General features: G+C 41.2%; 1 protein-coding gene across 1 annotated transcript in view; it reads right to left on the bottom strand.

The window, feature by feature from the left end:
- Nucleotides 1-2544: 2544 nt before the first annotated feature.
- Nucleotides 2545-16462, bottom strand: part of LOC126094864 (myrosinase 1-like) — a 58982-nt gene continuing 45064 nt past the window's right edge. Inside the window, exon 11 of the mRNA XM_049909496.1 lies at nt 2545-2811. Coding sequence (XP_049765453.1) covers nt 2685-2811 — 127 coding nt within the window. The 3' untranslated portion in view covers nt 2545-2684. The remainder of the gene's footprint in view (nt 2812-16462) is intronic.

Below are 16462 nucleotides of genomic sequence, written 5' to 3'. Positions count from 1 at the left end.
GTTCTGAGGCATCAAGGGATCACTAATTTAGCATTGGAGGGCAGCATGGAGGGTAAAAATCGTAGAGGGAGACCAAGAGAAGAATACACTAAGCTGATACAGAAGGATATAGGTTGCAGTAAGTACTGGGAGATGTAGAAGCTTACACGGGATAGAGTAGCTTAGAGAGCTCATTCAAACCAGTCTCAGGACTGAAGACCAACAACAACAACAACATGATGCATGAGAAGAGGGAAGTGACACAGGTGGCGCAAAATATTTTCATTAATGGGGTAATGCATTAACAGTATTTTTTCTTATTTAGTTTCACTATTGTAGTCCAGAAAAGGCATGAGATTTAGCATCACATGAATGTCTTGGTATAGCTCTAAAAATGAGAAATATGATAATTGAATTGATAGCAACTACGTAGTAATAAAGTTTTATACTGAAAATATAAATCACATTCTTCTTGATTGCGCAAGTTCTGTAAAAAAATGGGATAGAAATAATACAGACATTTACGAATTCTGTTTCAAACCTGATCATTTGTATTAACTTTTATTCCAACGTCCGATCACAAAACGATAGAAGTTATTTTTATGGCTAATATAGAGAAAAAATCGGAAATTCCATTTTACAATCTCAAGATAATTCTGTGACCTTGTGAACCTTGACTTCAGCTTTCTCAAAACTAGGAGAAGTATAATTATACCCCTTCGTTTCTGACCCCCCTCAATCTAACTGAAATAATTGTGTGAAGAAAAGGAAAAAGGTCATTGTAAAAGGCTAGGTTTTCATAAAGCATACAATTAATGAATTAATTTGGTAAAATATTGGATGTGTAAGGTCTTGGCTGATAGATGTGTTACATTTTGTGATCAGCGTAAGCTCAATATAAAATCTGAATATTCAAAACACCACTACTACACCTACAGACGTCTGTACTATAGTTATAATTGTGTCTATTGCACTGATACAGTGCTCGCATCTAGCTGTTAAGGTACATTAAAAAAGTGTGGTTTGTGTGAGTGTTGCGTTCTCAAGCTGGGCTGGCGATGACTCCAATGCCACATGCAGATCAGTGATACCATAAAATCTCGGAAATCGTCGTCGTAAAGGCCATAATTTTGATGCAGGTATGTTTCTGTGTGCTACAGGAACATCTAACAGACCTTCCAGTAGTTGGGTAGCAATCATTACGTACGAAATACCGTCTCCTCAAATCAGATGACATACCTAATCAGCCTAATACACTAATAATTAAAATCAAGAATTAGAAGAGAGAAATAGGAGCTAACTATATTGATGAGTCTGGATCAACAGAGGAACCGCAAGTTAATGTAAGCATATATTTAAAAGTAGTCATAGAAGTAGAGAGATGGGGGAATGCACATGTGACTGGTTGGCACTTCTTAACTTCTGCCTAGCAGAAAGTACTGTCTGTCAAGGATTGTTTCTCAGTTCTCTGATAGACATGGCAAACTTCACAGCTAGTTTAGAGTTGGTGGTCTTTACTTTTCATGTAGGCGGGTTGAGCTGAAGATGGCGAATTGGGGTGCATTGTTGCTAATCGGTCTGTTGAAAATCGTTTCTGCCCAATAAACGTAAGACATACATATGTTCGTCACAGCTGTGAGACTTTTGTGGATAGCGGTATTATGAGTGTTAAAATAAGGAGCTTATGAGACTTGGTGATGTTTGCAACAATACACTAAAGCTTTCCTAAAAACTCTGGTAATTTTTGGTGTCTTTAACCCCATGTTTTATTGGCATGTGTTCCAGTCATAAAACGAATTTATTTGTAATGGTCATATTTTCAACCAGTTTCCTCTCGTTACTAGTCGGCCGTTGCCTACGCGAGTCAACCTACACCTAATGGAAATATCAAAAACAAAACACATTACTATGGTCAATACGGTCTCGAAATGGATGGAAATAGATCCTGTATGGTTTTCAAGGGTACTTTGTACCATTCTTCCTGCAAATTATTGACCAGATCAGGTAACGATGATGGGAGCGGATAGCTATCACAACTTTCTCACTACAGTAGAGCCATGGGCTCAATATTACTGAGAGCTTTTGACATGTAACCTCGGTCAGATGCAGGAAACAGTATGAGGCAAAACTCATCAGAAAAAATGAATTTCTTCTTTTGCTCCATAGCCCACGTTTTATAGCTTCGGGGCCACGTTTTCCTGTTACGGGAATTTATCAAAGTATAAGTCAACGGGGAAGTAACACAGCCCACCTACTGCAAATAATTTTTAAAACGTTGACCTAGATTTCTAAACCTCTAAGGATGCCTTCATGGACATGAAATTTTAACAACCGTAATGCTACATTTCGAGCAGGCAACAGTCAAAATTACATGCTCAAGACAGGAATTAAAAGTTAAAAATTTTCCAGCTTTTGGTACCGTACGTATTCTTTGTAATGGACAACGTTAGACCGGTAGGCTGTGTTACTTCTCCGTTGAAACTTACGTACGGTTGGTGAGAGACAGACATGTTCAAAACAGCAAAGTACAATTGCTCATTTTCAGAAATTTATTTACATAGACAGTGGTTGAAAAATATCTATATTCAGTAGTTGCAGACAATACAATTATTCCTTCATCTAACTGTACTGTATTCGGCAATAGATCATATTAAACACTGTGTTGACATCCTCATTAATGTCTTCTGTGGTTAACACGGAACGTCTTACTCGTTGTAGTAGCTGGGCAATTGCTTGCTGCTAAAGACTTCTGCCATGAAGAAGGCCGATGCCTTCGGCGTCCTCGTTCTGTTTGGACTGCTGAAATCCACCTCGTACAGCCCAGACTTAAGTCTGCATAGTAAACATGAGAGTGTTTATTTAAAAAGTCACGATCCACATACGCACGTCTGATATGTACTATCACTAATATTGGATGAGAGTATGAGAACATTTACAGAAATGAACAGCTATTAAAACTAGGTACATTGTACTAAACTGGAAAGTATCTAGGAATATTATAGGGTTCAATATCTACCCCGGGTTTCAGTTTACATATTTCACACATTGAAACACTACACAGGAGTAACAAATAACGAGTGTCTTGAGTTCAGCTTGGTAACGTGTTGGGTTAGAAATTTCTTACTTTGTTATTGTGGGTAGCTTGTTACAGAGATTTGTACGAGCGTATATAGTTTCACACTGAATCACACACTGCCATACAAATTGGAAATTTAAATTTTTCTGAATTTAATATCTAGGTTGCGTGCATCAGAGTTTAAGTGGCCTCATTTATTACTAGAAGTACCGTAATACGATTTTGTAACCATGCCTAAGTCCTTGAAGCGTTTAGTGTCAAATTCATTGCAAACTTACAGTAGAAGTCGGTAGGGATACTACCTTATTCTAAGAGACTGAACCATTAGATAAGCAGTAAATCTGCGAAGAATACGTTAGGAAAGAAGACTGGTTAAGTTTAGAGTCGCGTCTGAAACGACTAGTTAATTGTAGATTGACCAGAAGGGGAGACTGTACAAGAATGGGAGATGAATCCGTCAGGGACTTATTTATGGCTGGATTGCAACATTAACGTCGACCAATTTAGGGACACTGCAAAACTCCGAAATTAAACTGGGATCCTCCACGCCCTCCACGCCCACCCCCTCCCAAAATGCCACGAAGGGTCTGTCAACGACAATGCTTCAGAGGTGGAGTAATGTGCTGGCGACATGACAGTACTAATTATCAAGGTTAGTATAATATGTAGAAAACAAGCTGAAACACAAAATTTGCTCCTCTGGTTTACATTAAACTCATTTTCTCATTATTGTAAATGAAGATGCCATGCTATTCAGGAGAAATTTATTCAGATTCCGAGCATTTCTTATTAATTGAAATTATCGATAAAAGAAAGCGATAACCCACAAGAGAATGTTTTGTGATATTGCATGCTTTTGTTTTGCTTGTATTCCAACACAATAATATCAATACAGTGAGACAGAACAATTTCTGAAGTTACATAGTTTATACTGTTGTATAATATACAGCGCCTCCTAGCTGTATAAACGGGATTGCCTGTTGCCGGCTGTTGGTGCATTCTAAAACACAATGGGTAATCCTTAGGCAATTGAGCTCTAATACTATCTTCTGCCGGTCCCTTTAATTACACAATGTATAATTTTAATTGATTTTTTCCGTTTCTTCAGTAGATTAAGGCATTCTCTTCCGGGCAAGTTGATTCTCTCCAATTTCTTTTTCCTGCCTAATAAGTCAGAGTTCACGTCTTTGTCACGTTTGCTTGTGTGATAAGGAGACACTTCGGAAAAAATATAAATCGTGTATGATAACTTATTTAGGAGTCAGCCTCGTTTGAGATCGCTGTAGCTTAGTTTTGGTTTGTACTTGTGGTGACTTATTTTAGTAAGGTGTTACGTTTCCTGTCATGGAGGTACGGCTCGTCTCGTGAATACACTATACATTTAACAGCGTGACACTATAACTCTTATGGTGACTGTTTTCGGAACGCCCTTCTTATGGACCGTCTGCAGTTAATCTAGTACCAAAACGCAATACAAGTAGCCATTTCTCAATCATCTGGTCTAGGTGTACTGGGTTATAACTGCTTTAATTTTGAATAAAATCGCCAGCAATGGCCGCAGAAGACTCCCGGCATATACAGATATCCACAGGACACGGGGCTTGTAGCTGAAAAATTGTCATGATGATTTCTCCTGTGGCAAAAGATTTCGGATTAGTTCCCCATTCGTATTTTCGAGAGATGACTGAGCAGGGGAAGGCAAACATCATAAAGTTATTCATTAACCAAAGAATTGATAACCTTCCACGTGTCGGAACGTGGAACTTCAGAAGGATAGCTAGGACATCTGAAAAAGCAAATGCAAAGGCTCTATTTAGGTAAGGTGGGGGTTAATAAAGAGATAAGAGTATAAGGATTTCCGGTACGACGAATATAGGGTAACATCAAAAGCAACAGAGATATCAAGTTGAAATTTATATTAAATTCTAAAGTCTACGGTTCGTTAGAGATGTAAATAATTTAAGATTACGGCCACACAAGCCAAATTTTTACATCTGCAAACTTATTTTTAAAACCTCCAAATGAAGGTTTTATATCCATGTCAATCCTGGTGGTCCAATAGTAAAGCATGAGACAGGAAAACAAGATGTGGCGGGATTGAGTCTTGGTCAGACTACACATTTTTCTGTCTCTTTCAATCTTCGTTCTAACTTAGCCTTCACCTCTCAACGATGTGACGAGTCACGAAAAGCAACCCGTGTTTCTAATTCCACGTTAAACTGCAAGTCCTGTGCCCTGGCTGGATAACTAGCGTACCAAGTCGTCAGAGCGGAGTCCAGTAGAAACAATCGCACCAGGCCACTGAACCACATGAAGCTATTATAACTATTCATAACTGAGTTTGTATGCCACTTTCAGGGCATGATTCCTATTCACACATACCCAGTTTTTTGTTCGTAACCTCTAGTAGACGAAAAGAAAATGCAATAAAGAGCAATATTAGCTAATCAAAACAATCGATTATAATTTTAGAAGGTAGAACTTGATGCATTTTCTTCTTCCTCCCTAAATTCGTGCTTGGTGAAGTGACGCAGGTGTTCGTAGTCTGATCTTTGTACCATGGCTAACATAGCCTCAAGTTGCCTGCGATCGAAATGCCAATATTGAACACCTCGTCAAAAGTGCTATATCTTTCTATGGCATGTTTTGCTAAATTGTCGGAAAACATGATGTTGGTGTACTGAATACCTGTGGGATATAACTGCACGATTAAATATCGAGAACTTATTAAGAGGAGAACATTAGTTATATTTCTCTAGTGTAGAACATGATCCATTATCTTCTTGTCCCTGAAATGGTGCTTATTCAGGTACTCTCATTCAGGCGTAGGATGAAGTTACCTGATTACTTAGCATGCTACGTGTGTAGAGTTATAGAACAGCTAAGATGTGGGGTTGGCATTGTGCAAAATTAAATTGAGAGTTCAAAGTCATGGCATAAGTTAAAAATTAATTTCATTCTGTCAGGAGCTGGCAGTAATTCGGATTGTCTGGTTGTTTGTGTCAGCTATCACTCTTATCTGTTTATCTTAATATTTTTACCAACGTGCGTTGTGTACAATTATAGGTTTTATAACAATTTAGAAGTGGAAACAGCATTGGGCACTTACTCTAAGAGTCCACAGTCATGTTTCAGGTATCAGTTTTGACAGTTACGAGTATGTGTGTGTGTGTGGAGAAATAACATTGTGATACTCGATATGGGTAAGATGTTTTATACAGTAGTCGAAATGTGGAAATATTTAATTTGAACGTCCATTGTGCCTTAGATCAAGAGTGGTACTGACACTGGACTACATACGTTAACAAGAGGTGCTTAACTTGCAAGAGAGAGAGAGAGAGAGAGAGAGAGAGAGAGATAGACAGACAGAAAGACGGGTTGTGAAAAGAGGGAAGGAGGGATGGTGGGCGGGAGAGAGGGGGAGAGATGGAAAGAGAGAGGGGGGAATTAACTGCATCAATTTTAGCAAGTCAGTTAAAGCATACGTATTTCGTAAATGGTACAATATAGGCAATTTCGTTATTTGTTTAACATGATGTCGTTTACCACAATTCAGGTGCAGGTTACACATCTCGTTTTTTAAAAGAGTGGTACTATTTATTCAGAGTGACCATGGTGGGTACATACTGAGTGGCTGTTTCATCCACATTTGTATCTAAACTTTCCATCTTCTGCATGATCTCATAGAAAGAATGGTGTAGCTTATGACACTGGTCAAATTGCACAGTTCAAAACTGCTTTTAAGTCAAAATGGCTAATTTATTGGTGGCTAATTTATTGGACTGTGTTGTCAATCGTGCTGTAAAGTTCAGTTCCATGTTTAAGTGCTATGTGGCAGAAATTTCATTGATAAATTGAAAATCCGAGTACCTCTTGGTGGTATTATGATACATTTGGTACATCTTCGATTAATATTGGTTTTCAACGTTTCAGTTATTTTGAAAGTATCTCTTAGATACCTGTGTTAACAACATCAATAACTTTTCCTCGAATATTTCTTCGAGATTGATTGTCAGTTTACACAAATGTTAATTGCAGGCACGATGTGTGTTTCAAAATTAAGTGTAGACATTGCTATTCAGTTACAAGCTGCAGCTGAGAAAGGCCACGGGCCCAACAGGTTGCCGCTCTGTCGGGAAGCGGCAATAAGTGGAAAGATGGAAAGCAAGTAGTTCTAAAATTGGAGGGGAAGAAACCGAAAACAAACTTAAATCGGTTGCTAATGTAAATTAACTACCTGGTAAAGGCTCGAAGATGAGAACCACCTACATGGACATTTGGAAAAATGTTCAGAAATAATTACCATCTCACCGAACTTAATCATGGACAAGAAAATTTATATAGATCAAGGAGAAGATGACAAAATCAGAGACAGATGACAGCTCTCACATGCTTCCTTGAAGGACTTCTAAATTTATCGTTTTGTATCTTGATGGGTGTTGTAATGGTTGTCACTGAGCAGTGACTTGCACGCCTTAAATTTCCAGTGTTTCTACATATGGCTACGTAATTATCAACGACAATCCCACTAAAATCAATACATTTATCGAACACACTGTACATAGAGTTTGACTCGCATAAAGAGCTCGAATGTGACTTGCAGAATTTCCCAAATTGTCTCATTGATGCAAAGTCCAAATGACACAGTTAAGCGAGATCTTTGGATACAACTCAAAATTAGGGGTTTAAATGATCGTTTAACTGCAAAGTCCCAACTATGAGGGGCAAATAATTACTTAGATACAAAGTCCAAATTAAGTAACATAAATGAACACTTGGATGGCCAGTCCAAAACAACTACTTCAGACAGATTTGGATGTTCTATAAACGGCTCCCTGATTAACATAGCTTGGCGGCTTATAGAACTAGAAGGTAACTCGAAGTAGTAGAGTGAAACCGAAACTAACTGGCTCTGAGCTGTGTGGCACCATAAATACCGGATGTGCGGAAGGTTGGAGGTCTCGCTTGCTTACGGACACGTGATCGGCTTAGGAAAGTATTGCGTCGTCGGTGCTTTCCTGAAGCCAGCCGGTAAACACGTTGTTCTTTTCCTAATGTCAACGTCTGCCACGGTAGGCAATCGTCAGCCCTGGCCTGCGATAGAGCCTGAAGCCTAGGATGCATTAATGGTACTTCTTCGGCGATTGATTACTTAATGTGCTAGTAACGTATATAACCTCAAGGTGTGATCTGATATCATGAAACTAGTCGTGCTCCTGTAAACAAAAAACTTTATTTGCGGTTTATGTCTGGAACATGGATTATTTAAGTAGTCGTTTCTCTCAACAGAAAACTATTTATAACTTCTTTTTACCTGCTGCACCATCTTCTTCCCCACTAGGCATTGTCAGTGGATGCACAATATTTCATACAATCGTGTTTAGTCTAGTCGGGGTGTGTGCACCGTTGACGACGTCTATAATCTGTATCTACTCTGTGTTGTTTACCTCTCTATTATGTGAATAGCCCAGTAAGTAATCGGAACACAATTTGAGGGTAAATTCATCTGAGGCAGTTCAAATAAGAAGGTGACAAAAGTTAAGATAGTGTGAGGTAAATGCTTGTGGGGTGCACTCAGCCTCAAGATGCCAATTGAGGAGCTACTCGACCGAATAGTAGCGGCTTCGGTCAAGAATACCATCATTACGATCGGGAGAGCGGTGTGCTGATCCCACGCCCCTCCTATCCGCACCGGCCGGAGTGGCCGAGTGGTTCTAGGCGCTACAGTCTGGAACCGCGCAACCGCTACGGTCGCAGGTTCGAATCCTGCTTCGGGCATGGATGTGTGTGATGTCCTTAGGTTAGTTAGGTTTAAGTAGTTCTAAGTTCTAGGGGACTGAAGTAAGGTCCCATAGTGCTCAGTGCCATTTGAACCTCCTATACGCATCCTCCACTGAGGATGACATGGCGGTCGGATGGTCCCGGTAGGCTACTCGTGGTCTGACGACGGAGTGAGGTAAACGCAGGTAAATGAGTCACAGTAATATCACAATACACATTATGTCTATGGAGTCAACATATTGAGATCAAATTAGTTTTATACTATTCCACTGTCATTAAAACTAGTCTAAGTTCAAACTGTCGTTATGATGGATTAAGCAGTAATCAGGTGGTTTTCTTTTCTTTTTTATACCCTGTTGGTCAGAGATGTAGCCTACACAGTGAATGATCGTCGTGAGAAACTCATTTAAAGCTACGTACTGTCTTGGAGGGAGCGGAGCAGATGGGCCTGTCTCGAGGCTGGGGTGTTGTCAGGGATGGTGACAGACGAAAGAAGATTGAGCAACACGCCAGATATAATGGATTTTATAATACGTAATTAATGGAACATGACACACTGAACACTTAATCTCTTAGAGTTAGCAGTCTCTGGGCTTTCAAGTGCCACAGTGTCAAGGGTAAACCGTGAAGAGCTCGATAAGAGGAGAATGCACCGCCACCAGATTGGACTGTAGTACGTAACGACGTATTTATAGCCAGACTGGTCGCCGACTGCTTCACACTACAACAGAGAACAGACGGGACATCTAGTCATCACGTGTAAAGCCACGCCTTCAATGTTGTGCGCAGCTAATATTGCCCTCACCTATGGCAAGACACAGATATTATCAGGAACGCATCAATCCATTTACAGAACGCACGAAGAGTGGAAAATAATCACTTACACGAGTGTAATAGTGCCGTTATACAGCACACATAAAGGGTCTAGTGAACAACAGCAGAAGCTTCCAGACAAGGTTTGCTGACGAAGCTGTTGTCTTTAGAAGGGTTACAATACCAGAAAACGGCAGTGAAGTGCAAGAACTCCAAAGGATTAATGGTTGAAGCAGCTACACTAATTCACTTGAATTCAAATAGATTTAACGTACTACGCACAAATGCACAAACATGTGTAGAGATCCATTACTGTTAGGTTACGCTACTGAAGATAAATTACTGAGAACAGCAAGAACCGTTACATTCCAAGAGTAACCGTTTGTCGCGATACAAAATGGAATACACATATGAAACTAGTTGTTGGAAAAGTACAGACCTGGCTGGAATCAATTGGACGCATCGTAAGGAAATGTATTACTCCAGGAAAGAAGCCGCTTGCACGGCAGTTGTTCCATCGGTTGTAGAGAATTGTTCGAGCGTCAATCCTCACCAAGTTGGATTAGTAAAACACATACAAGAGGTTCAAAACGAAGAGCAAGTCTTTACGTCACGTGAGCGTCTTAGTAAACCATAGTGTGAGATCCTCCAAATGGTTCAAACGGCTCTGAGCACTATGGGACTTAACATCTGAGGTCATCAGTCCCCTAGAACTTAGAACTACTTAAACCTAACTAACCTAAGGACATCACACACATCCATGCCCGAGACAGGATTCGAAACTGCGACTGTAGCGGTCGCGCGGTTCCAGACTGAAGCGCCTAGAACCGCTGGGCCACACCGGCCGGCTGGGAGATACTACGAGGGAGGTGGTGTTCATCACGGGGAGGTATACTTCTGAAATTCCAATAGCGTACGATTCTAGAAGAATCGGGCAAGAGATTAATTCCTCCCAAACGCATTGCGCGTAACGATCATTACAAGAAAATCATAGAAATTAGAACTCATGTGACAGTTTATCATCGGTAGTAATTTCGACATATCATTCATGAAGGGAACGAATACGATTCTAACCAGAGTGTGTGAAAGAACTTGCCCTCTTCTATCGGCAGTGTACAGTAGTTCTTTGTAGGAACGAAGTGGTTCTGATGGTTGGAATAAACCACAGGTCATTCCCATTCCCATAAAGGCTCGTCGAACAGACACACAAAACTGTATGTCCATATTTATGACTTGAATCAATTGTACAGTTTTGCAACATGTTTGATGTTCACATACTGTGACATATCTGGAGGCCGAAAATCTCTTCTGTAGGAACCACCATGGCTTCTGATAACAACTGTCGCGTAAGACCCAACTCACTCTGTGTGTCCACGAGGCCCAGAAAGCACTAGGTACAGGCATCGAGGTAGATGCCGTGTCCCGCAATTTCCGGAATCCTTTCCGTACCGTTACATACTGCCGCCTAACGAGCAAACTACTAGCGTACGGAATATCAGATCAACTGCGTGAATGGACTGATGAGTTACCAGCAAAGAGAACACAGAATGTCATTCCGAACAGAAGTAATAGTAACTTTGAGCATGCGTCACTGGAGTGGTATAGGACTGTTACTTTTCACAGCATGTGTAAATGACTTAGCAGATAACGTCGAAAGTTCCATGAGCCTTTTAACAGATGATACTGTTGCATGTAAAGAAATCGTGCCTCTAGGAAATTGTAGCGAAATTCAAAGGATCGATGCTTGGTGCAGGAGGTGGCAACTGTCAACACAACCAAATACAACGCATTGCGAATACATAGACAGAAGGACCATTTATTACATAATTGCCGAACAATCACTGGAAGCAGTTACTTCCATAAAAGAGTGATTCGAAGCACAGCGCCAACAAAAAATTAATCGCGAGTAAGCCAGATACCAAACTAAGATTCATTGGACTAGTCCTCCGGAAACGTTACCCATCAACAAAGAAAGTAGCTTACAAAACACTCCTTCGACCAATACTTAAACATTGCTTGTCTGTATGGGATCCATGCCAGACAGCACTGATAGAGAAAATAGAGCAGATCCACATAAGAGCAGCACGTTTCGTTAGCAGCACGTTTCGTTACAGTTTCATATATTAAGCACGAAGGAGTCACAGAGATGAGCAACCAACTCCGGTGGCATACTCTGCAAGAGTGACGTCCAGCATCACGATGTCGTTTATTGTTAAAGTTCCAGGGGCGTACTTTCCTAGAAGCGTCAACGAATACAACACTTCCTCCTGCGTATATCTCGAGAAAAGGCCACGAGGATACAATAAGAGAAATGCGAACACACCAGGGTTCTTACATACAATCGTTCTTCTCCGGAACAATTAGCGACTGGAACAAGAAACGACAGAAACACATAAAGTATCCTCCGTCACACAACGCAAGGTGGCTTGCAGAATGTAGGTGTCTTCAGAGCATAGCTGTACAGTTTGGGTGTACGTTGGTATATACCGTTGGAATACATCGGGAGTTGGACGAGGCGATACATCTCGCATGTCAACTAGGCTCGTTTCAGGTAGGTGATGGAGGTACTGCTACATAAAATCATTTGAGTACAAGCAGTTAAATGTACTGCGTGATAGACCTGCCGTGTTCTCTCACTGGGGAATCATACAGGATTTGTATCGCAGTCCATTGTCGTGTTTGTATTTCCAATGATACCGATTTAGTTCATGGTCTCAGCATTTTCAGATTTTTAAAACAAATAAAAGAAATCAAAAGTGGGATCCTGCTTAACTAATCTCAAACACGCATACCATAAAAGTAATAGTTAATGCGATACCACCTGTAGCAGCAGAGTAGCGAGCAAAATGTTTATTCTGTGCAGAGTCCCGAATTGGAAATAAAATCACGATCACCAAGGGATAAAACAGCCAACGCCCACTCTGGAGGAAAGGTATTTCGTATGATGGCCCATAAATGAAAATAAACTTCCTCAGTGACATAGCAACAAGAAAAGGACAATTTTACACTAATTCATTGATTATAATAAGAAATTAAAGCAATAATGAAGAATAAAAAAGCAATTCTTATGAAAAATTTGTTTTCTAAAATTAACAACGAACAATGTTAAAACAAACTAACGCACACATACACACACACAGGGAATGCCTCTGTCCCCACCGCAATACACCACTCCACTCTCACCCTCTACAGCAGACATGGCGAAACAGCGCTCCGCGGTCGCTAATGCTCCGGCGACGCCCCTGCCTAGCGCTCATAGCGCAGCGGTCAGTGGAGCTGAGCGGAGAGTAGGAAGGGGAAATGGAAGACAGCTACCGGAAGCCGCTCGAGCAAGAGAGTCGCCTTGCCACACGCCAAGCAGTGTGATTACAATACTACTATTGTTAAGTTAGATTAATGTACCGCACTTGGAATACTATGACCTGTGCGCATTTGTAGAAAAATAGAAAAAGTGGAGAACTGCTTTACTTTTCTATAGTTCTATGGCCAAGCAAAGTGCTTAATAAACCGTCACACTATTACGAGCTACGGAAATGATCATTGGAACGTCATTATTAGATGAGCTACAAAGACGATACGAATGTAGCCACAACTGAAGGCGACCATTTGGGGAAAATCTCAGTTGAGCGTAAGTAGCGTAGTGACAAAATCACTAGTTATTTAAAGTCTTAAATGTCTTAATGCAAACAGACTATCTTTTGATATCAGATGTTATAAAACAAAAATTAACCCTATGGAACGATCAGCTTCAACTTCGTACCCGGGAATATTTTTTGAAACATTTCTTCATGACTTCTTAAAGAGATTCCATGACTTTACTCTGCTGAAGACTGTTTTCCTTTGTCAGACTCAACGATGTGAGAATGGGAGTAGAGTCATTACAAGTAGCAAAATTTCCATGGCGTAAACAGATAACTGAGTTCGGTGTTATTACCTCCACAAAAGTTCTTGATATGGGTGAATCTAGCGGGGAGAGAATTTCCTGCGGAACTACGTCTCCGAAAAGAACTTGGCGATATTTTACCATACAGGAAATGTGGAACTGGGTAAGGACAGATCAGAGTTGAACGTAATGGTTCAAGGACCCCAAGGACCAGTGGCAGAAATTCCCCCCTATCCAGTAAGATGTGGTATAATGAGTAAAGGGGTACACTTAAAGACGTCATAGCTGTTAATAGTTTCTAAGCATGAAAAGCTTATGCTCTTATGCCACTCGGGTACCTACAGGAGTGTCCAAAAGAAAACAATCATTTGTAAAGCCGAGAAGTGTAGACTGACGTACAGACACGCGAAGCGTAACTACTTCCAGGGAAATCAGAAGCAACGGAATGCCAGAAAAAAGTAGTGGCTATACAATCTCGTTCTCAGAAAGTGCGAGCACATTGGATCTACTCAATTTTTACACCGAGACCATCATCGAAACCATCATCGTAAATTACTATCAGGAGAGGGAAACCTAAAGGTAAATTTCGAATTACGTGATAATATACAGACTGAAGATATATCACATGTACATATAAAGAAAAAATGGAAGATAAATATTTGAGACACAAAGGAATTCATGACATTAGCTGCCAATACGCACTGACGAAATCAAATGAGAAAGTTGAAAACTTGGGCCGGACCGGGGTTTCCTGCTTACTAGGCAGGCACATGCGCTTGCCAGTGCGCCATCCGAACACAGTGGTCAGGACAACTGCACGGACCTCTTGCACGCCTTCCGTCATACCGAAATTCTCAACTTCTCTACACATTACTAATGCAGTGCCCCTTGCTCATTATCCCCAGTACTCGCAGCATTTCGCCGGTCCCCCCAAGAGTTTGAGAGTGTTGTGCAACCACAATGAAGCGATAATCGATCGTGTTCGCCTTAATTATGTGTGTGTTGTCCGTTCTTTCGGGCATGTCCGAAAGAAGACACCATTTTGAACATACAGCCACCATGAATCAAGACACAAAGGAAGTAAGAACAGTAACTCCCAGGCGCCATTGATGAAATCGTTGATGACGAGGTTGTTGCAAACGGAGAAGAAATTCCGACTGTGTAAGGATGGGAGGGAAACTGGGTGGCCTCCTGAAAGAAACCACCACGGCACTCGATTCGAGAAGACTCGTGGAAGCTACTCGAAACCTATATTTCTATAACTGGACTGGAATGCGAATCAGGGGTCGTAACATCTGCGCCAATTCGCTCGTTAAAAGGTCTATGGAAAACTGTAACCCAAAGGAGCAATACTTAGGTTTTACATGACACAGGATTGAAGTAATTAATTTGGTAGAGTATGTAGGTGAGGATAGAAAAAAAGATTGTTGAGAACGGATCACGCACTCCTGAGGCAAATGAAGACCACTGACTACGACGAGTATAAAAACGGAACACAAACGAATCGGGAGATGTTCTAGTGGCAATACGGGTCACAGATGGGGAAATCCACTGACTTATGTACTTCTATGAAGGGCATATAGCTACGGCCCAGCGACTGAAAACGAGCAGTTGGTCGACTGTTCGCATGCTACTGTCTTGATAATCTATGGAAAGTGGTTGAAGGACGGTAAAACTACCAGTACGGGACATTTTTTCGACTATGCGTCACCGCAGAACGAGAAGATAGGAGGAATTCACGCTCTGTAGAGGAGGAAAGGTGGCGTGGCAAATCTGACGCCACAGATCTCACGCCACAGGACTGTTCTGGTATTTTTGAGCATATGGTTTGGTGGAAACTGTTGAACTTGGGGTTCTGGAACAGACTATCCCTGTGTTTTCCCATGTAGGCCCGGCAGCATCGTCGTATTACGATTGTAGTGGGTACGGAATCATGGAGATTGGAGTGCTGATCAGAAGTAATGTGTCGCCTGGTCGCCTTTATTGCTACACCAGATCGATGGTGGTGCCTGGGTACGCCGTCAACAAGGCGAACGACTGCTCCAAACACGCACCACACCACGAAGTAAGCTGGTGAATGCAGTATTGTGCCACGGGAGACATCCACCTGGTCTGCCATATGACCTGTGATAGTAATCGAAGACAACAATATAGCCGTCGAGTAGCTGTATATTACTGAAGGGCATCTGCCTCCCTTGATGTTCAGGAAAACAACCGTTCTTTAGGGCCAGAACCGTGCTACATCTGTTTGAGAATCATTACAGTGAACATAAGCCGATGCCTTGGCCACCAAATTAGCCTCATCTGAACCCGACGGAACAGATCCGGTGGGCAATTTCGTGCCAACTCGGCCCCTACAATTCACTGGCGCGTAATTTAGGGGATTTGAGTTAACTGTGAGTAGACACCTTGTGCCACTCACTAATGCCTTGTCGAAATCATACCACGCACAGTCGCTCCTCAGTTGTTTTCGAAAGATGAACCAGCTTGTTGGGAAGTGGGTGATAATAGTGCTTGGCTCGTCAATGTATAAATCAGATTCTTGTAATATCGTGATTAGACGATGTGAAAAATGTTACAGAACAGAAGTTAATAAACACTGACATCCGAAATTTGTTAGAAAAGAAGAAAGAAGCTCTAATACAATGTTCTAAACGATCAGGTGTATCATACGGGTTGATTCCTTGTAGATGTTACAAACTTTCCTGGAAGATGGAGAAGGGTAAATGAAGCAGTGTGAGGCAGGGACCGTATTCCGAAAAAGACCGAGCAGAAAGGTATAAGCGAAAGTTGATTCATGTTTCCTTTGCAAATCCGCGCAGTGCTGAAACTAAGGGCCCCGCCTAACGAATCCTGATGATGAGATACAGAATTCTCGATCAGTACTCCCCTGTTGGACTTGTAACAGCGCACGTCACTTGATGTTGGAG

This window comes from Schistocerca cancellata, chromosome 8 (assembly GCF_023864275.1).
Source record: "Schistocerca cancellata isolate TAMUIC-IGC-003103 chromosome 8, iqSchCanc2.1, whole genome shotgun sequence".
Classification (NCBI taxonomy): domain Eukaryota; kingdom Metazoa; phylum Arthropoda; class Insecta; order Orthoptera; family Acrididae; genus Schistocerca; species Schistocerca cancellata.
Note: the sequence above shows the minus strand (reverse complement) of the source record. Positions and strands in the feature narration are given on the sequence as shown.